Source organism: Platichthys flesus, chromosome 18 (assembly GCF_949316205.1).
Source record: "Platichthys flesus chromosome 18, fPlaFle2.1, whole genome shotgun sequence".
Lineage (NCBI taxonomy): Eukaryota > Metazoa > Chordata > Actinopteri > Pleuronectiformes > Pleuronectidae > Platichthys > Platichthys flesus.
In genome coordinates this window covers 5,694,903-5,717,094 of record NC_084962.1, presented here as the reverse complement: position 1 = coordinate 5,717,094, position 22,192 = coordinate 5,694,903, and the positions used below count along the sequence as shown (strand labels likewise).

The following is a 22,192-nucleotide window of genomic DNA, read 5'->3' as shown; positions in this document are numbered from 1 at the left end:
AAAAGGTTTTTTTTTATCTTTCTAAATGAAATACAATGATACATGCAGAAAGTGCAAAGACTCTCGACATGTGTATTTGTTTGAGTATTTGAATTACATGAAGGGCTTTTCTCTTTTGTTTTCTTTCATTTGATTTCTTCCCACATTCTAAAAGGCTAAACATTCAGAATAGCAAATACTTAAATCTTTTTAAGATAGAGACCAGGAAAATATTTCCACACATCACAAATACATATGATCAAAATTTACAATATGTGTCTTTTACTGTGTTTGTACAGAGATATATTTCTTTCTTGAAAAGACAAACAAGTCGCCAAGCATTAAAGATCTTCCTCCAGTCTGTGTAAACTGTTTCATATTTTGAAGGGACTCTCAGTATGTGCTGGAGCATAGAAATCCTGCATTAATGGCATTCAAGCTGCTTTCAGACACTGAACTCCGCAGATCCCCTCCTTTTCCCCCAGGTGGAGGTGCATGTGAACACATATGAGGATCAGGTTGGCTTTATCTAAAAGCTGTGGTTGGTGTAAGTTTGGCAGAGGAAAGTGCAGAGCTACCAAAGGAATTGGGTGAAACGGAGAGGCCACGTTACTACCAGGGTCATCCTTGGTCAGGAACGAATCATCAGAAAAAGGTGCAGGTGGGATTTAAAACGTTCTAGAACAATATCCATAGAATTCAATAATGTGTGCTTTTGTACATTACTGAACCTCTATTCTGAGCTTGTCTCTACTCATGAAACTCCTCCACTTTCACAGTGATAGGTTGCTGGTCAGAACGGTCATTGCTCAAGACAAATGCTCAAGGGAATCACCCTAGACTTTATACAGACTGTGTCAATTGGTCGTGAGGTCTATCCAAAGTCAACCTATTTATATAGTCTGTTTAAAATGTAGATATTATTTTAGTACCATATGTTTAAATATATGGTTCTCGAAAAATACTTATTTACTAAGCTAATATGTGAAGAAACACACAAGTCTTTGATATAGATAGATAGATAGATAGATAGATAGATAGATAGATAGATAGATAGATAGATAGATAGATAGATAGATAGATAGATAGATAGATAGATAGATAGATAGATAGATAGATAGATACTTACTTTCCCATTCGCAAATGAATGACAGTGACACATCCCTCTGTTTCTACTGACTCACGCTCTGTAGTCCTGAATATTTTCACCTGGCCATTTGACCATGATTTTGAGCAAAAACTTTTTGCTGTCTGGTCGGAGAAATATTTATCATGGCCTTTTTTTTTTTTAGATCTGAGGTGCCTGAATAGTGTGTTTACATCAGCTGCTGTTGTGCATATTTCCCTTCAGTGACTGACTGTATCTAGTCAACCAGTGGACGTTTTGACCTGTGAGGAAAAGCACAGGTGAGGAAAGGTTGATGGAAGGGTAGAGAGCCAGTGTGCACATCACCTGCACCTGAAACATCTAAAGTGAATTCAGTTGAGTCAGCCATTAACACCTTTAACTTCTTTGTAATGAAAACATGGCTTAAATGGAATATAAATCAGTTTTATTGGTGGAAGATTGTCATGATTAAAGATTTTGTGAACTTATCATGTAAGTCAGAGTATGTAGGATGTTTTAAGTCATTATTTAATCTTTTAATTGTGTTTAAACTTGTTGCCTTGGGAAGTGTCGTCATCTGTAGGTCCACATGTACCCAATAGGTGGCAGCACCCCCTTGCATGTGTCTTCTGGGTCATAGTCGGAAACAGGAAGTGCGTCACAATCGGGCGACCGGGGACAGTTCCCCCATTTTGGCGTTGAAAGGGAAGAAGTTGAAAAGTGTTTGTTCGTTGTTCGGTCTGTTAAGCGACCCTCTGAGTATTTCACCATGGCTATGCAAGCAGCGAAACGCGCTAATGTAAGTATATGCACGGTCGAGTTGGTTAATTCTGTGAAGGAAATAACTGATGGACTCACCGTGGTTCGGCTAAGAGCTAGTGTTAGCATGCGGTTAGCCAGCTAGCATGCTATCAAACTGTATCACCCACACGGGCTATTTAATGCTTATTGTTTGGACGGATTTTAATTTTACAATGTAGTTAAAATACAGTTATACCCACTGGGATGAGTTATTTTTGACCAAATATGATCTGAAGCTTTGATTTTGAAATATGACGACACGGCCGCACATGTAAACAGCGGAACTTCAGTTAATCGAAGTTGATCCTGTGTTTACTTCTTCTAAACATTAATTTACCTAACCCTGAGGTGGTGATATGACTCTGTAGATATTGGAATTAGTAATACTTAATACTACCACCAGGAATTAAAAAGTCAAGAACCTAATTTACAATAGTTAATAATGAAAGGACCGACTCAAATGCATAGGAATACTTTATCACAGTGCACGTAAGATGGAGTTTGAAGTGTTTCCATGAAGAAACAGTGAATATATTCTTTATGAAGATGACCTAGTGTCTTAGTAGGGATTATATTGTCTGGTTGCATATACTTTTAACGTACATTATTAATTGTATCTGACTCATCTGGCTTCATCAACTACCGTATCTAACAGTAAGTGCAAATTCTCTGATCTCCTGCAGATCCGATTACCTCCTGAGGTGAACAGAATCCTGTACATCAGGAACCTTCCTTACAAGATCACAGCTGAGGAAATGTACGATATCTTTGGGAAATATGGACCAATACGGCAAATCAGAACGTAAGTGTTTATGACCTGTACAAGCCCTAAATGGCCTAGGGGACACACCTCTTCTATACACTTCATTTGCGCGTTCAAAGATGGAAAGGTGGCAGCAGCCTCCCCTGCAATTGAATGAAGGGAAACAAAAGCATGAAGTCTGATCTGTCTCTTAATAGCTGAGAGTCTAAGGGTGACTCAAAGGAATCCTCGGATTTAGAACTCAGTATGACATGGGCACTAATGTATTAAAACCATCCTTTTTTAGTTTGTGACCAGCTTTGACCATGGAAACATGCAGTGATCTCAGAACCACACAGACTCCTGTATATTGAATTTGGCTTTTTCAACCCTGTGATTGAATGGGGACCTGTCCAGAGTAGAGCTTGACAGATTCATCAGTTGGCCCATAGAAAGCAATTAATTTGATCCTTTCACCAATATGTCAGTATCAATTAGTGTGTTTGCTCATGTGCGCCATATATAAACTGTTTTACAGAATAAATCAAGCCTCGGTTACATTTCTTTGTCCCAAGCGTTGGATCAAGACACTTTAAGAATCACTGCCAGACTGTTTTTTTTATTAAAATATAATGTCCAATATATCTGCATTGAGATCAGACCCAATAAATACAACATAGAGGATGCTCATAATATATGTATTGCTTTAATTGTGCATGGACGATCTATAGTGCATTTATTAGACCAAATATAGTTTAAAGCGGTTTCCAAATGTAGTGCCTGGGCAGATAAACACAGAGATGTGGTTCAACTCTGGAGAATAGAATTCGACATATATTTTGTCTGTGTTTGTTGTTTACACATTCTTAATCACTTCCTTTTTTTTTTATTGTGTTTGCACCATCTTCTCAGGGGGAACACACCTGAATCAAGAGGAACAGCCTATGTGGTTTATGAAGATATCTTTGATGCAAAGAACGCCTGTGACCATCTATCTGGATTCAACGTCTGCAACCGTTACTTGGTGGTTCTCTACTACAATGCAAACAGAGTACGTATGAGCCCAACAGGGTCTGTGTGGAATCAGTCAGATCACATCAAGATATTGTTTTGGAAATGCCGGACTATATTTGAAATGGAAATATTTACATTGTCTTACCTGTTTTACCAACTCTTTACAGGCTTTCCAGAAGATGGACACAAAGAAGAAAGAGGAGCAGTTGAAGCTCCTAAAAGAGAAATACGGCATCAACACAGACCCTCCAAAGTAGCATTCTGTGGAATATTCTGTTCTCTTTCCGTATCTGGAAAATCCCAGATCTCATTTTTCTTTTCTGTACAAACTTGTTGTGTCAGGGCACTGAGTTGTGTTCCAGTCACAAAGAATGTTGTTGCTTACAATTCAGTTGTCGCTTTGAGTTTCATATCTTTAACTTCAAATTTGTATTTTACTGTCAACGCAAACAAGAGACTCTTCAGCATCAAATACCTTTGACCATGATTCAGATTAGGGACTGGACTAATTATTTACCCAGGGTGACTTGTTCTTCATTTTAATTTTTTTGGTCTCATTTATCTGTACACTTAATTTAAAGATAGCCACAGCCTGCGATATGACCTAAATTTGAGTTGATCAGTAATGATGATGTGAAGTTTAATCTTTCTGTAAAATAAATGTTCCTTTGCTAAAAACTCTGCTCTTCCTCCTCTTACTTCACTGTATATGTAATGTAGTGGAAGCGCTGTCCTCTGAGTGAACCCTTTTAGATCAATAGACAAGCATCTCCCACATTTGCAAAGGGGACAGACAGTCAACCAGTTTCTTACGTTTGCCTGAAGCTTTAAACAACGTGTGATGTTTTAGTGTCTGGGACTTTAGTTTGGAGTTGTCTGTGTATTCTTGTGAGGACACATGCCTCCACATTTTTTTTTTTTTCACAAAAGAGTCATTAGTCAACATAACAGACTTCCCAAATCTTTTCTGTGATTGGATATATCTGCTTTGGAAAGAAACTTTCTACCTCTTAATTCATTAGTCAGTTTAAACCCGCCTGAAAACAAACATCTTATGCTCCCTTATTCAAATACGGAGAAAACATTTACACAACTGTTTTAGAAAGTAAAACATCAGCAATGACACTTAATGGTTGGGAAGGGACATTACATCAGGATTGTTTTATCCAGTGAGAGAAAGGTGCATCACTAATGCAAGGGAGACAATATATATTTCTGCTGCCCTGTGGAACAATAAAAAACCCAGCAGACTGAACGTTTATCAGCTGTTTGTGGACAAAGTGTCAAACTGGTGTCCTCTACCTGAGAATAAATGTCAGGGCAGGGGAACTACTGGAACCACATGGTAACTCAGAGTAAACCCTTAGGTCACTGGTGAAGAAGTACTTCCATTCTTCAGTTATGTAAAAGTAGTAACACCAAGTATAACTCACCTACTGTTAAAAAAGACTCCTATTGTGTCACTTAGGTGAAAGAACCTCATCAGCTAAATGTATTTAAAGCACCAAAAGGAGCTGAGACAATAAGGTGATCAGCTGAAAATGAACCAGCATTTTTTTAAGCAGATTTCTGAAAATGTCCCCTATGGAATTACAAACTAGTGGTTGACATTTCACCAGTTTATAACAAGTTATGCCATTATTTAGAAATCAATTGGTGGACTTATCGCTGCTCTAATCAATAACAAAGTACTTTGTATTCGTATTATCCAGAGAGAGGCTCCAGTTTGAGTTGTATTATTATCAACTGCGTTAAAGCAGCAGTATTAGTGCTGTAGCTGGTGATGGTGGAACTACTTAAGTTTCAACTGATTTGAAACCAATTAAGTTTAATCTATTAAGGCATCCAAACTTAAGTCACTGATTCCCTGCTTTAGAATGGAAAAAAATTCCCTATATTTACCTGCTATTAAGGAATATGGTGTAGTGAATATGTTCCTCTAAGATGTGGAGTGATACAAAATGGAGGTTATTTAAAGATAATACTTCAAAGTTGTGTCAACACTACTAAATGAATGCATTTCCATCGTGGGAGTGACATTGTTGTTTAAATCAGCCAAGACTTTAAATACAGTGGAGGTCAGTAATTCGCAGCCTGGGAACATACAAAGAAAAACCATCAGAAAACCAGTGGACCACTATCCAGGCCGACTGCTCAGATCTCTGCAGACCTTCCGTGAAGTCGTACGTTGCCATAGAGACTGCATGGAAAGAAGTGAGCAGAGCCCAAGCAGAAAAATAAGGTCCATCATAAAAAAGTCGTAGAAAAAGTGTAAAGTAGCGAAAAGTGATGCAGTCAAAACGTCTGTGTTTTAATAGTATGGGAAGTGATCGGTGGAATTAGACATAACAAATGAGACATGATGAGACCCACCCTGTGAGGTGAGAGAATTAACACGTGGGGGGATATAATAAACAAAAGGGTGAGGAATTTCTTCTTTTCCTTTCCCCCTCTTCGTTTTCCCATCTTTCCTTTATTTTTATCTGGCAGTGTCCAACACTAGGTGAATTTTTAATTTCTACTATTATATAATAATTTAATCTTTAAGTTTGTTCTTCAAGATTTTCAGATAATTTCTAGTGCTTCATAATATCGAGGTTTTGTTGCCTAGGCGTCTGCAATCTACATGTGACGCTGCTCGGAGACGGGGAATTCGTTGAGTCACCAGACCAGACCAGAGCCCATAGAGTTCCTTTTATTAGAGTAAATCACAACACAGGGAGTAGTGCAGCCATGTCGTCAGGGACACAATACATGCTACAAAAGAATCCTTGTACACGTTCGCCTTCGCTTACATTTGGTATCTTGATAGCAACAGTGGTAACTGCAGGTTTTGTTATTAGAAACGTGTTATGTAAAGAAGTTCAGAATACAAAGTTGACAGGAGACAAGCCACACTGCTGGGAGAGAAGACGATGGAGTGGTTTTGCTGGGGTCTTTATTGCAACGCTGTCTTATGACGACACTTCCTATCTCCTTTAGCTCTTCGAACGCCGATTGCAATATGCAGGTTTGGAGAGTGTGTGTGTGTGTGTGTGTGTGAGGGGGGAGGGGGGGGGGTCAGAGGTCATTTCTGAATCCTTTCTAGGGAGGTTCCACTCCTCGCTGAACATCCCCACGTTAAGCCTCTGTCAGTTCATGTACAATGTGTGAGCGACGTGAGTAAAAAAGTACAAAAAGGTCGACTGATTGAGAGAAATACTTGAAGAAAGGTGTTGGGGGTGGGGGGGGGAGTGGAGGAGGAGGAGGAAGAGGAGAGGGGGGGGCGGATAGTTCAACCTACTTAACACATGGCTTTACAGTAAGGGCCGTCCTCTAGTAGCTACAGTGTATTCTAATGAAACGCCATTCACTGCTCCTCTCACTACTTTCATGTACTTCCACTGAAAAAAGACAAAACGATAAAGGTGGAAAAAATGCCGCCCTGGCTGCTCTTCTCTCAGAGTGGAACAAAGATTCATCATATTGATATGCAAACCTGCAGGCTTCTCCACAAAAAGAAACAAGGTGGATGTGACGGGGACATAGAACTAAGTTTGATAACAATGCTCTCCAACTACAGATGAACACTTGTACTTCTCTCTAATTGAATGTGACCGCGGCTGTAAGAGAGGCCTCGGCCACTCTCCAGGGAATCCTGATTTCAATGCTTAGATCTCACGAGCCTCCAGTCTGATGCATCATATTAGCTCTTTTTGAAAAGTTTCTCTTTCGTCTCCGATACTGACTCCTCCACATTCAGCGTCTCCTAATTTGCAATGACAGTGTTTTTGAAACGCAGGGACAGGGGATTAGTTCTTAGCAACATATACCACAGCTAAATCTACAGGGGAACATGCTCCCACAGTTAAAGCAAAAAACGTCTCGACAGATCACAAAGGTTACATCCCATATGACGATACTGGTTGGATTTTTTTTAACCCCCCGCCCTCCCTATCTGGTTAAAACTTTTTTTTTTGTCACACTCCCCATATATCGCCGCGCTGCTTTGATAAGGCTTTCTGTCTTCGATTTCAGGATACAGAATGAGGAGATTTTTTTTAAGGCAGAACCTAAAGGCATGCAAATTAACTACAGTTACACTTTTTTTTTTCTTTTTTCTTACCGACAGTACAAGCATGTTTTAGAAGGAAAAGTTGGACGAACGTTAATCCATCTCCCCTAGAGCAAATGTCGGAGACGATGGATAGAGTGTTGTCTCATTGGAGGCAGATACATTATCATAGGAATTTGGATCGGTTGACAATACTTGGTATTATGAAACACGTACAGCTAGCGTCAGTAAACTCGGGAACAATAAATAGAGTAGCGGTAAATTCAACGAAGCAAGCTCCAGTAAAATGAAACTTTATGGAAAATACTTTGCACACTTCACATTTTGGCAGTTGATCTTTAAATAACTTAAATATATATTCATTTTTATATATATCTATATATATTATTTGTGCGAGGTGTCGTGAAAGATTGTGTGTGTGTGTGTGTGTGTGTGTGTGTGTGTGTGTGTGTATGCGCTGTTGGTGTATCTGTCTGTGGTGTAACTGTGCACCCCGCACTCTTTCACCCCGCACACTCTTGTATGTTGTGTGTAGATCTTTTTTATAGCAAATAACATTCTCATGCACACGAGTGTTTCAAACACAAGAAGCAGATCCATTGAAAGGTAGTCCAAGCATATAATTTTTTTTCAGTGGAAATAGCTGCAAACTGAATGGAACATGAAATTCTTTCTGTGCAGTCCGTGGCGGATGGCGGAGCAGCTCGCTCGCCCCTTACAGCCTATTTCTGAAGGTCGCACTGCAGCAGTAGTACAATGGACGGGTCGCTCTTGGCCGCCTCTTTGAACTCGTCCAGTGAGATCTGGTCGTCGTTGTTCTTATCCATCTTGGAGAAGATCTTGTCGACCCTCTGCTGGGGCGTCAGGCCATCCTCGTTCATTTTCATCATGATCACCGTGCCCACCATCTTATAGATCGCCTGCAGGGGGAGACAGAGGACAGAAGTTGTTTTTTTTTAAAGGGGTGCGGCACACCACAAGTCTCTAGCGCATCCACGTCTGCTTCACTTGTGCTTTTTCCTGACAAATGTGAGGAAAAAGGAATCAAGAGCAATTTTAGTGTAATGAGGTGTCTCCTTTTCTCTGAAGACACAGCACAGCTGTAACATCTGTCAGTCTGAAGGTGTTAGCTGCTCTTAAGAGTTAAGTCTTGCACAGATAATGAGTTGTACTGTTTCCATCATATTAAGAGTGCACAGAAACTACAGTCTGCACTTTTGATTACTCTTTTCTAGTTTTTTCTCATTTTATTTGGATTATATCTACAGTATAATGTAAACAATGTAAATGATCTCATATGACTAAAAGTAAAGTTGTATTCAGTTGTAGCAGGAAACGACTTTCTGCTTATTCAAATTGATAAATTGTATCCATCTTCATGGACAACTATTCTCTCTGATTACTAAATAATCAAAATCTAAAAATCATTTTATTATTCAAATATTTTTGAGAAATGGAATTTCTATACTTTCTATTAAAAACACAGTGATTTTAAGTGTTGCTGTGAGTGAACAGAAATTAAGCTGTAGATATAACATTTTTACTGCTGCAAAACAAGTCAACTCTTTGAGTCACTTACATCTGTCTGAACTGGATCCATTTCACCTGAGAAATAGAGGGAACTGGCATGAACCTCTACAGTCAGGAACAGGGAGCAGGTTTCTGACCCCCCCCCCCGCCCAGCAGCGAGAGTCTGTTCTAAATCAGGCACTTCTGCCTCTTGTTTAATATAATCTGGGTTTATGAATAATATAATGACTCAGCTAAAAAAGTACTGCATGATATAAATGTTAAAAACTATGGTCAATAATGTGTAATTGTCACCAATTCATACTTGAAATACCAACACAATAAATAATTGATGCTTTCCCCAGATTTCTACTATAAACTGAAAATATTAAAAAACAAATGAATCCAATTGAATGCTCTTCCCCACAGAGATGTAAAATAGAGTGTTTTCTGAAATCAATACAGTATTTATGGTACAGTTTGTCTAGTGAAGTATTCTTTGCCGTTTTTTACCTCGATGATCTCCAGCATCTCCACGCGTGTGATCTTGCCGTCTCCGTCCAGGTCGTACATGTTGAAGGCCCAGTTGAGTTTCTGCTCGAAGCTGCCTCGCGATGTGATGGACAGCGCACAGATGAACTCTCTGAAGTCGATGGTGCCGTCGCCATTCTTGTCGAAGGTCCTGAAGGCGTGCTGGGCGAACTTGGATGCGTCACCGTAAGGGAAGAACTGGAATGATAAAACAGAAGGAAGAAAGATAAGTAGAGCTTTGTTCACACGATCCCTTTAGTACACATAAAACGATTTGTTAAAAATATGTAAAAATGTCACTTTTGTGACATTTTTACATATTAGTTATTTGTGAGTAGCTGCCTCTAAACTGTCTCTTTTAATAAGTTTGATTCAAGAAGTCCTGTTTCAGTTTACATACATTTTTTGTCCGACTCATTCGGATTTTCAAACGTCACTTTGACGTTTGAAAATTAAATATTCAACTTTGAGTCCAAGTGGCAGCTGTTCAAATTCTGAAGAAATGTTCTAAAGGCAGACTTTAGATTTCAAGAGGCTGCTTTGACCGTTGACCACCCAAATCTAATCAGTTAATCTGAGAGTTTAAGTAACAGTTTGAAAGGATCCTCTCAAGGAGTTCTTAAGATACCACAGGTTTTGCTTAGTCGCATGACATTGACCTTAAGTCACTTCATCTGTGAGTCTAAGTGAACGATTGTATTAAATTTGAATGGATTTTCTGGAGATTTTCCTGAAATATTGCTTTTACAGGGCAAAACACCAAAATCAAATTTGTTCGTCCTTGAGTCCAAATTAACATTTGTATCAAATTTGAATGGGTTCTTGAGATATCATGTTCACAAGAATGAGACTGACAGACAGATGAATGGAGAGGACAGAAAGTCAACCAAAAAAGAGAAGGCCTTGGTTGTTTCTGATGTGGAGGCCTAGAAACAGGTGGAAGACCACTACATGCAGTAATTCACTTTAATTTCCTCCTCCTCCAGTGCCTGTGAGTGGTTACGCAACCATCCACCCTGTCTGATGGCTTAAAACTAAATGTCTTGCAAATTTGACTCATAGTTGGTAACCCTGGGATAACCTGTCACTTCAAACCCTGCTTATGAAATTCGTAAAACGGGTAACAACAATTACACGGTGCTCTTTATTGATCCCTGGAGGGAAGCTGTGTTTTCCCTGAGGCCCCGTCACAGGAAGGTCAGGGTCGGTGACACAAAGCCCCCGCAGCTGGGGGAGAAACAGGCACCGTCTCGCTCTCACACAACCTCACCGAACAATAGTCTGCTGTGTTTGAGCACAAACCCAAAGTGGTATTTGTTTACCACTTTAGGCCTTTAATGGATTCCTCTGGATCTCATCAGAAATTTGAGTGATCAAATTTCACTCAAATTTCACTCAGATGAATTGCAATGAGTTAATTTGATCTAGTGCCATGATGAGGTCAGAAAACGGATTTGTCTCATACTTCAATTTAGGCTAAAATACCTGCAAAGGTAACATGCTAACACTAAGCATTATACCTGGAAAACATTAAGTTATCTTTAGCATCTATTATCTATTATATCATAATGTTGAGATGCTTTTAACTTAAATCACCACAGTTTCTTGACAGCTTCTACCAAGTATGATTTTGTTCAGTCTTGTTCAATTCATTTGAAATTTCAAGTCAGGATCACAAGATTGATATATTTATTCATGATACAGTCCAGTACAGCAGCTTCACTCCTAAATAGGTAAGAGACTACAATCAAAAAGAATGTAAAAACAGTCAGAAATGCCACAGGGAGAAAGAGACATGTTCTGTTTCTGTCCACAATGTCCTAAATGTCTCAGGTCGGCCGTCCACTGTACATGACCCAGTCACTGCTTTGGATCAGCTTAGTACTTAAAAACTTAAAGCTCTGCTGCGCACATCCCGGCGCTACATGCACAGAAGGTCAGATGTTAACGCAGTAACTCTGTGGATGGCCGCTGAGCCCCAGCTCGACTCATCATCCACTGTAGACGATGAACCCTGTGGGCGGCCGCGAGAAGCCGAGTGATTCATTAAATGTGACCTTTCACTTGACCTCCCCGATAAAAACCCTCAGAGCCGATGGGAAATCTAAGCTGAGCTTCATCAAGGAAATGGAGAAAACAGAAGCTGATATTCTCCTCATTTATTATCCGAAGGGACATCTTGTAGTTTATTTAAAGCAGTTTTGTTGCTGATTCACAAAAATAACTCGGAGAGGAATCACAAAAAAACTAACCGGATGCTCTGGAAATTCTGGTTACCTATCTGGCTTTGTTTTCTCATGTTCAGTGAATACTTCGAGCACGACTTTGCTCAAACAAAGAGAATCAACTCACAAGCAATAAAGCTGCTTCACCATTTTAATATTTGATCAGCCATCAAATGTCAAGTGATCCTGCTCCTAGAGACATTTGCAGAACTAAAAGACAGAGAAGCAGCCGAGGATGACCGCATTTTCAAAGGGAGGTCATCTTTTACAAGGCCCTTAAAGTTCTAAGTGTGGTCATCGATGACTGGTGACCAATCTTTTGATCTCACATTGTGCTTGGATTGACCAGTTCATGGAACTTCTACTATTGTACGTCTTTGTGATGTGTTATCTGCTTTTTTGGCCACTAGAGGGCAGTGGAAACACGCAGCCAACTCAACACTGACACATTTTTATCAGCTGGTAAAGACTGATGTGTTGACAAAGAGATGCTTTATTACAAATTAAGTGCACAAAGAGCAACATAAGTCCTTATTTAGAGTTGCGTTTTCAGACATTAACTTTGTCCCGAGTTTGCCTTTCACAAATGAGGAAAGCAACATGAGAATGTCTGGTCAGATGAATTCCATTGAGGGGTTGAGCACCATGCAGGAATGATTTCGTTTTTTTTTTTGGTAAAATATATACTCTTAACACCAAATGCTCTCGGAACACATTGTGTTAATAAGTTCACATCTTCGTCTGTGTTTTCTACATGTAAGACACCTCTCTTTCCTCCTCAGATATTTGTATTCAACGTGCTCACTCGCTCTTGTTGAATCCTCGGGAGACTCTAGAGCGTTTTTACCAGCGGCCTGGCAAGGGGAACGCTAGAAAATGTCCGCAGCAACTGATTTGACATTGGACATTTGTTTTTCCACATGCAGCATCTCTGGATAATTTCAGGAGTTTTTCCGGAGTTCAGTGATTGAATGCATATTAGGTCCCATATTGTCTTTGCTTTTAGCTCTACTTGTGTTACAACCACCTCTAGAGGGAAACAACTATATGTTATCTTTTCAAGCTAATAGCTACCATGACCGTTTGACGCTGGGTAGGTAGCTTACAGTGGGGTTTTAGAGCTTTCCCACTGCCTGTTGTGTTCACAAATGACGATGAGAGTAAATCAGAAATGAAGATTTGGTCCTTTAAACCAAAACCATGAATTTTAAGATACTAAACACCTCTTTAAAGCCGAGGGAGACAGCAGAGTCAGATGGTTATTATATGTGGGTTTGTCACTATGAGCAAACACTTATACATTACTCATAGTCATTTGATACAGTATTATAAGAAAAATGTAAATGATAGCAGCTTTAATCACAAAAAGGGGCCACAGCTTTTAAAACCTCTGCCACACTCCCATACACTATGCAATCAGAGGCACGTGTAGTTTTGTTTTAGGCTAAAAGGCTGTTCTACATCTTGTCCTTGCCCATGTGCAAAACAGACAAGCTCTCTGCTGACCAAGCAAGAGTACAACACGAAAGTGGGGAAGTCAAGACCATGAATCGTCTTGGGAACGGAGGGATGTGAAGAGATTAGGAGGAAGACAAGTGAGAACAGGAAGGAGAAGATGGAGCAGCTGACTAAAATACAAATGACAAAGTTGAAGAGGGAGCGTGACAGCAATGGAGCACAGTTCCTCCCAATGTCGTTCCTGATCTATCCCTGGGTCAGGTGGGCTGTAGCAAATCTGCCCTGATGAACAGGATGCCGCCTCGACGCTTGCCACGCGAATGCAATGTTGCTTCCTTTCCGTGAGCGCTGGCTCCTTCCCCCGTATGGCCCTGCCTCGCCTCGTCTGCCTGGGCCGGGGGGAACCGGAAGGGGCACGAGGACGGACAAGACGCCGTGGGAAGGAAGAGTTCAGGAGCGGAAGGAAGAAGGGAAAGTGTCGGGGAAGCGACGTGGGTGAAATGTTTAAGGTAAGGGAGGGAGGGCTGGAGAGTAACACTGTGTTATGTAGAAACAGAGAGAAGAACGAAAGAGAGCAATAAAGAAAGTAGAACAGGGTGAGGAGACTGTGAAATTTTCCCATCTGAGTTTCATTGCTTCATCTTTCCCATCTGTCACACGTACACGCATCGTCAGATGTCACAGATATAGATGAAACAGACATCAACCATCGAGGAGGAATAACAAAACCTTCACTAGATGGCACACGATTACCATTCAACAACTAATATGACCCAAGCACGACGTGAAGCTTCTGGTTCCTCGCTTCACAGCTTCAGACATTAGGTCGTTAACATTTCCATCAAGTCTTATCCCTCCTCTGATTTGGCCCCTGTTTGTTGTTACGGCTGTTTGATATGGCTGTTTGGAGTCGGCCATCAAAGAACAGGATCAGCGCCAGATCATTTCTGGGCCACTCATGGTAGAGCCAGGCGGACGGGCACAGCTGGCAGACTGAAAGCTAACGCTGCTGTGTTCATGTGTGTATTTGTGTGCGTCTCTGTATCCCCAGCATCCACATACAACCCGAAAAACATGATGCCGTTAAATGGAACATTAAAGCTTTCATAATCGGCCAGCAAGCTGGCACCTGGTACCGATCCACGAACTGGGTGAGGGGGAGCCAGAGAGAGGGGAGGGAGAAAAAAAAGGGAGGAGAGAAAAAAGACAACAGAATACTAGGAAAAGAAAGAGAGCAGGAAAGGCAGTGGGAGTGAAATAGGGGAACAGGAATCCTCAAATGAGAAGCTCATCAGAAACAAGCGACAAACGAATGAGAATAACTTTGGAGTTGGGTAACGGCAGCGTTGGGTCAAGACTTGTGTGTAGTTGGGCGGCGTGTGCTGCCAGGTCCTCAGATAACAGTTAAGCTGGACAGACTTCTTGCAGCTTAAAAAGCTTCCAGTGAAGAGCTGGCATGAGGGTTAGGATTTAAATTCAATAAAGATTTATTTACTTTATGCACATTCTGTAAAGTAGGAGCTACATCTAACTGGATTACTGCTATTGGAAAACCCACCATATAATTTCAAAAAAGTTGTAAATGTAAGCCTTTATGATTGGATCTGATCTGAAACAGTTTAGAGAAAGTGATATGTATGTCTTTCTGGCTCTGCAGCATTCTGGTACATGTAGTATGAAGGCATCTTGCTGTGATAAAACAGTGCCAGTGAGTTTTTTAACCACCTGGGACCATAAAGTAGTAATTACTTTTCACATTTAGTTTATTTGATAGTTAATTTGATCATTTAATTAACTCATTATTTACTTTCTTAAGTATTATTGTCTCTACTTTACCGAGCCAAGTGGTTTCTGTACCGATTTAACGATTCGATCTGTAGCCGAGACACTTGGAGTCCACATCCAAGCGCATTTCTAAGCTTTGTACCATTTGAAGACTTTAACTATACACGTGATAACTAAGCAAAATCTGTCTGTGGAGGAAGTAGCAAAGAAGCAAAGTATGATAGTAAATGCCCGGGAGAAAAGAGTTTTCGAGATTTTCTGTGTCTAAGGTGAAGACAGCATTTTTCAAGATAAAGTCTTAATAACATAATGGCACTGACGCAGAATGTTCCTTATCAATCAGAAAACATTTCATTGCATTATTTCATTATCAAAGTAGTAATCCATAAAATTTCAGCCCCAAGTGATGTGTATCAAGTGCTAGGTGGCTCAACCTAAGTGGCAACCCCCCGTTTGGTCATCCATTGGTTAGTGAGCAACCGTTTGGCCGCCTCCAGTTTGATTCTTAGGTCAGCACAGCATCGTCTTATTTTGATGAAAGCCGAAGTCACCATATTTGGTGGAGCGGGGGTGAGTCTGACTGAGAGCAAGACGACACAGCAAGCCCACCTACACCTGCCACCTGCACCAATGGGAGCTGTCAGTCACACATTGAAGTGAGATTCTCTAACTACTATAAGCAGAAAGACATAGTGTGTAAAAAAAAAAAAGAATAAGCAGCAAATCTATCTTTCAAAAGACAAATAAAAAAATAACTAACTTTAGCTTAGACTGTATATAAAGATGGACAATGCATCGCCATTTTCTCCAACTATCCAATAATGAAGCCAAAATATGCAGATTACAAATAATACCATCTTGTGTATTTGGAGGCAGAATCTGCGCCAGCAGGGATTAGGAGGTCCTGCTGATACACATGCTTAACCAATCGTAAGTCAGGCGCAGCTGTCAATTAAGATTTATTCCACTTTTATAACGAAAAATAACTAATTAACTTACTGGAAAAAAGGCTCATCCAGATATACGTCAGTGTGATAAAAACTAACTAAAATGACAGAAACCATCTCTATACAATGGGAACTTTGACTTTTTAGTTTGGTACAGCAAGCCACCTGGTTGTTTTGGTCCCTTTTTTGAGGATATATAAGTTGTATAAAACATGAAATACTAAACTTATGACTGAATGCTATCCTCTGTGTTTTTTATGTGTCATCATTCAAGCTCAACAGAGCCAGGAGACAGGAAGGCTGACGAGCTGCAAACCTGCTGAAAAAAAAACCTTTCCCCGTCTGCACTATCTCCCAGAAGATGGCTTTTAGAGTGATCAGTCATGCACTCAATGTCCTATAATACCTGCTCTGGACCAATGCCATAACAATGCCCCACTCTGTCATATGCACCTCTTGCTTCCAGAGACTCAGGCTGTAAACACGACAGTGCACACACACATAGGCAGACAAACACAAAATGCACACTGATTGGAAGCCTCAGAGCTCATTTGTTCTCGGGTTCCCTCTACCTGAGCAATCCAGATTGTTTTTTATGGATTTGTCCAATGAAAAAAAATTTTTTTTAATAACCTGTAAATTGAGTGCCACAGGAAAAATAATCCTTTGCTGTGAACTGCTAAGTGGCCACCAAGACAGGAACGTCAGAGTATAGAATTATTAACCGAATTAAATAGAGTAGATCAGATCTCATAATAATTTATGGTCCTATCTTTTCTCTCCACTTTCCTAAAGCCCACAAGGTCATATCTCCTCGCTTAAGGGTTCTACAAGATACTCTGCACCGCCTCTGTTGTTATCAATATGTAGCAGCTTCGCCCATGGCTATTCATCTCCCCGGCATACAAGCACGGGTTTAGAGGTCAGTCTCAGACTGTAATTTGCCCTTCAAAGCACTCGAGGTCTGTACTTTCCTGTTAGCGATACAGGCGAAAAACAAGGCTTTGGCTTTGACTCAATTCATATGGTTTCCGTCGCTCCAGTGTGGCACCAGAGGTCTGTGTAAATAATGCCTTATGTTTCATGCATCTCTTTGCTAACATTTTCAGATGCAGTCCCGCCTATATGGAGAAACACACACGCAGGACTTTGGCTTGACAGGACTGGCTGTCTCTGCATATGGCTGTTTACATAGCTTCATCAAAGCCCCGCTAAGATTCTACTTCACCAAGCAGAATTCAATGGGTTTGAGAGGGGGAGAGAGAGGAATACATGCATAATCCATCGCCGGGGTATTTACTGAGAGTATGTCTGTGTGTGTGCGTCTGCGTGAGAGAGACGCAGCCTGTATGTGCTGTTACATAAACCCTCAGTGACATGCCAGGCAGCTACAGAGACTCAGCCAGTGCACTGTTGTAGCTGCTACTGCTTCCAAGCCTCCAGGGTCTACACACACGTCTACACACACACACACACACTGACACACACACACACACACACACACACGCCTTCCATGGTGCTCTGAAAAGGGCATTTTTCTAATCATCTTGCTGTCGATTGAAACCTCCTGTGATTTCAGTATCACCAAAACGGAACAAATTAGTGGTAAATATTTTTCCAACAATAACTACTGGCACAAACACGTCATCTTCTTATCTCAAAAACATGTGGATGTTTTTCAAAGATGAAATCACACCCTTTGTTTGTTCTACTGTTTCACCTTTTCTTCTATTGCAGTAGCCTTTCAGGGTTTCTAAATATTTAACTTACCTCGTTATGGGGTCTTTTACATTTTTGGGCCTCAGAATTCTTTCCTACATGACGGATACCGAATAAAAGAGGATTACATGTACATGTAGTCCAGCATTAATGTTGAAGAATCTCAAACAAGAATCCAGACCCATTCTGTTAGGTCAGGGATGGAGGAGGGATTTACCTGTCTGTGACTCTGTGCACAGGGGAGGAGTTTTGAAGGTGAGGTTATTTAAGGTCTGGGTGTATCCAGCTGAATCACTCTGTTTGAGATCATGCAGCCATGCACCAGTAAATTCGTCGCAGTTTATTATGCCAATTGTTTGAGAATTTAACGTCTATCCTTTGTATAATGGCCGTTTATTATGCATCCTAACTGACTTGATGTTTATGCTTTGTTGACTTGGTGTATGCATATCCTATGTAAGGAACTTAATGTATATTTGATTTAATGTCACTTTGTTTAGGAATTGAATGCACGATGATGAAAAAATGTATGCTTATTATCCAGAAAAATCATGCATCCATCCATTCCTCCATCTAGCTACCAACTGAAACCTAAAAAAATTGTTAAATGGTTTGAATCCATGTATTTAAATGTGTACACCAGCCTGGAGCTCTGTGACCCTGTTATCTATAAACCACCTGAACCAGTCACAGTAATTCAGTACCTTCAGGAAGTTTCTCTCCTCCTCGATTTAAAAAGACTATCTCTGTCTGAAATGCTCTTCCCGTTCATCTCTACGTATAATAGGGTGAGGCAAATTTGCTTCTTCCCATGAACTGACTCACAGATTTACCTAAATTCTGACATTGAAAGATCACACGGTTCTTCAGTGTCCAGTTGCTTTGAGAGATGGGGAGTGACTGATCTCTAATTCTGAAGGAGGGAGCATCTTATAGTGGGATCGCACCAGCCGCGATGCCTGTCAACATGCTGACCTTCCACCCAATGCTCGCTACCAGTTTTGTGATTGTGTCTTTCGTGTATGGACACACACGCACGCATGCACGCACGCACACACACACACACACATACACACACACACACTTGTAATAATACAAGAAAATGTAGCAGAAAAGAAGGATGGCTGCAGTAAATATAAGGACAGTGACAACTGCCATGACAGTAAATTGTGTAAAAAACCAGTGGACAGATTGTTGCTGCTTGCCTGCTGGCCATGTAAGCTCCTGCAGTTTACAACCCAACTCACTGTATGTTGCATCCACTCCTGCTTCACATGATTCCTTTTTGCAGGGTGACTTTTCCTCTGACTGCAGCTGGGTAAGTTGTATTGAGTTACAAACAACTCAATCATATTTCCTGCTCTTCTGCTTGATACTAAAACAATCTAGGTCACAGGAAAGACAATATGCACAACAATTATGGCCGGCCATCAGAAATGCATCATTCTTTGCAATTTGTAGATTAGTTTTGAATGAACGAATGATTTGAGAGCAAGACAGAGCAGCTACAATGAGCTTTTAGGTGAAGAGTTGTAGGCGACAGTTTGTTATCCGCAAACTTCCCAGTGAGAGAAACCAACTTTAACAAGTCCTGTTGTGGAGGTAAACTTCTCATACATGTTCAGCATGAAACCAGATTATTATTATTGAACATCTTTCTTTGCTGCATCAACACTCAACAGAGGTGGGTTTTAGCAGCACTGAACTTTGTTTTACACTTCTATATATGGGAGAACAAAATGTCTTAGAACATTATTGGACATTTATGTCAACAAAGAATACACACATATCATTACAATTTTAAAGGATGAAACTGCAGTTGAGTCAGTGTCACTGCTTTCAATTTCACCTTGGAAACCTTGGATCCCACCACTTGTCCTCTGAGAAGCTCAACCTGACCCAACTTTGACTCTGCACCAATATGGATGTAAAAATCAGAATTACACATGGGACTAGAGGTCTATGAATGCTAGGAGACTGCCAGATGTAAAAATTCAGGCATCAAAAATTGTGGAAACAAATTGGTTTCCACAGTTGCAGAGAGGGAGGAACACCAGAGTAGCAATCTGAAGGGAGAGGGGGGGTGATACGTCACTGACCTTGGCTGACACAATGTGTCAGTGAGTGTGTCTGGATTTAAGCTGCTCTTTAAATTCTCTTCAGATTTGATAATGATTAATTCACTTTAGACAAACAACGGCTTAGGCCGTGGACTGTAAGTCGAAATGATCAGAGATGCTTTAATGAGAAGTACGAGTTGGACATCTGTCTCGAATCAGACCCCATTGAAACCATGTGACATTTGTTTATGGCCAAGGTCTTTATGATTGCCTTAAGCCCTGAGCAAGAAATCTTACAGACCTGTCCGTTGTCAGCGAGACAAAAAGCTTTCACAAAGAGGGGCCACTTGATAGAATCATAAACCACTGGGTGATGAGTGTAACGAGTTCTAGTTACGAGTGTTGGAGGCGAGGAGAATGGTGGCACTTAAAAAATGACAGCACATGCAAACCAAAAGGATATTTACTGATATTTGCTTTGACTATCTAAAAGATGTCCTGCCGTCAATAATTAATGTTTGTGAGCACCTTCCAGCAATCAGCACAGCTTCCTGGACAGCTCAGGATTTAAGTGGAATTTGGAGCCGACCTGTCCCTAACCCCGGTTTATCAGTGGTTACAAAACACCCATCTGGCAGCGCCAAATCTGCATAACGAGTGTCGATTAGCACACAACAGCAGATGGTGCTATTGAGCGTGGATAAATTTGCATTAAAGTGAGAATAATCAAAGGAAGCTAATACATCCGACTAATACAAAGCAAAATTTCATATAGGAAACTATCAGTGCTGCTACTGAAATCGGTGAAACAGGAAAGATATTTGTCAGCACAACACAAATGTCAGGTCTGTCACATTCCACCGGTGTCATTCCTCTGCCTTTTCAACAGAGCTGCTGATCAGATACAGAAATGCAGCCATGCAGGGCAGGAAGAAGAGGGTGACTTGCTGCTGGACTTGGCAGGTAGACCTGAGGACTACCCTCTGCTCCTTGGGACGCAATCCACAGCAGAAAAACAGAAGGGGTAAAAAGGGGGAGGGCTTGCTTCATCTTCACTTGCCAATTATGTGTCCAGAATGTCTCTAAAGTAAGTAAATCTGCAAAAGCTGGTGCAGTTTGATGCCACCTTTAAAAAAAAAGAAGGCTGCTCGATCATGTCTAAGTCTCTGTGTGTGTACTTGTTTTGTTACCTTTATAAGAACCATTTTCAGCATAAACAGACCTTGTCAGGACCAGTGGACCTGAGGCAAAATGTTATTTCTGAGGTCCTTGCTTAGGTTAGGGGTCAGCTGGAATTGTGGTAAGGTTCGGTCTAGGCATGAGTGGGTCACGGTTATGGTTAGGTATAAGGTTTTGGTTTGGCTGTCCACAATGAATGGACGTCAATCCAAAGTCCTAATAAGGATAGCTGCACAAACCTGCATGCTTGTTTGTGCTCTGGTTATATTAAAAAAAACATCACACTTTTGAATCAGTCATGTGTTTGTACTCTCTGCTGCCTCTATGCTATTTCCATCTGACTTGCAGCAAGCGAAGACACCCACAAGACGTGTAAAGGGCTCATATAATTTCACTCATATCCGAGTACATTTATAAGAGAAAAGGATGTTTATTCTAACCCTGAGGTGCAGGCAGATATAGAGCTGGCTCTACTGTCATTGAATGGAGAACCACAGGTAACAGACGAGTCTTTGACCCACTCTGAGTACATCTGTAGTAAAAAGGGTTTGGCGTTTTTTTCAGCTGACCGCAGGGATTGGCAGCGACTTGTGCAGTTTTATTACATTAAAATGAACTGTCGCAACATTTAGCTTTCTGCTTTTCAGGTATAATCACCTTGACAAGTCTCTGGTGTGGACAGTTTGACTTTGCCTGAGGAGTAACTAATTCTCTTTGGCGCAAAATTCTCACTTCTCTTCTTTTTCATCATAGCTGCCCTCTCTCTCACAGTAGACTGGAACATTTCTAAATTCGAAAAAATGTTAAGGATACAAAAATCCTAAAAACGATGGATATCATCTACTGAGCTGAGTCAGACAGGTCCTGATGCATTTCATTTCATTATCAATGTAGACACCACAATAAACAAACTCAATCGCTTACTTTATCCAATACGTGTCATCAAGCTAGATATGCCTAATATTAAATGTAATAATTTCCTCCGTCAGTAATGAAAGAACTATCGAGTTGTTAGCATCCACTATAAAACAAAGAGGAAACATCCAGAAAAGAACCAGTTTAAGCCACGAAAAATAAAACA

At 40.6% G+C, this 22,192-nt stretch overlaps 2 protein-coding genes across 2 annotated transcripts in view; one reads left to right on the top strand and one right to left on the bottom strand.

Moving 5' to 3' along the window:
- Positions 1-1,726: 1,726 nt before the first annotated feature.
- sf3b6 (splicing factor 3b, subunit 6) lies at positions 1,727-4,322 on the top strand. The gene is made up of 4 exons (XM_062411837.1): positions 1,727-1,886; positions 2,572-2,690; positions 3,543-3,681; positions 3,812-4,322. Exons 1-4 carry the CDS (start codon positions 1,857-1,859, stop codon positions 3,899-3,901), a joined length of 378 nt encoding a protein of 125 aa, XP_062267821.1. The 5' UTR covers positions 1,727-1,856; the 3' UTR covers positions 3,902-4,322.
- A 2,545-nt stretch (positions 4,323-6,867) lies between these two features.
- Positions 6,868-22,192, bottom strand: part of vsnl1a (visinin-like 1a) — a 33,680-nt gene continuing 18,355 nt past the window's right edge. Inside the window, exons 3-4 of the mRNA XM_062412117.1 lie at positions 9,721-9,936; positions 6,868-8,618 (exon numbers count right to left, since the gene is read on the bottom strand). Of these exons, the coding sequence (XP_062268101.1) occupies positions 8,421-8,618; positions 9,721-9,936 (414 nt within the window). The 3' untranslated portion in view covers positions 6,868-8,420. The remainder of the gene's footprint in view (positions 8,619-9,720; positions 9,937-22,192) is intronic.

Excerpts from the sequence above, each read along its gene's own strand:
- sf3b6 (XM_062411837.1), top strand. The coding sequence starts at position 1,857 with ATGGCTATGCAAGCAGCGAAACGCGCTAAT. Across the intron at positions 1,887-2,571 it reads AAGCAGCGAAACGCGCTAAT|ATCCGATTACCTCCTGAGGT; the intron begins GTAAGTATATGC and ends GATCTCCTGCAG. Across the intron at positions 3,682-3,811 it reads TCTACTACAATGCAAACAGA|GCTTTCCAGAAGATGGACAC; the intron begins GTACGTATGAGC and ends AACTCTTTACAG.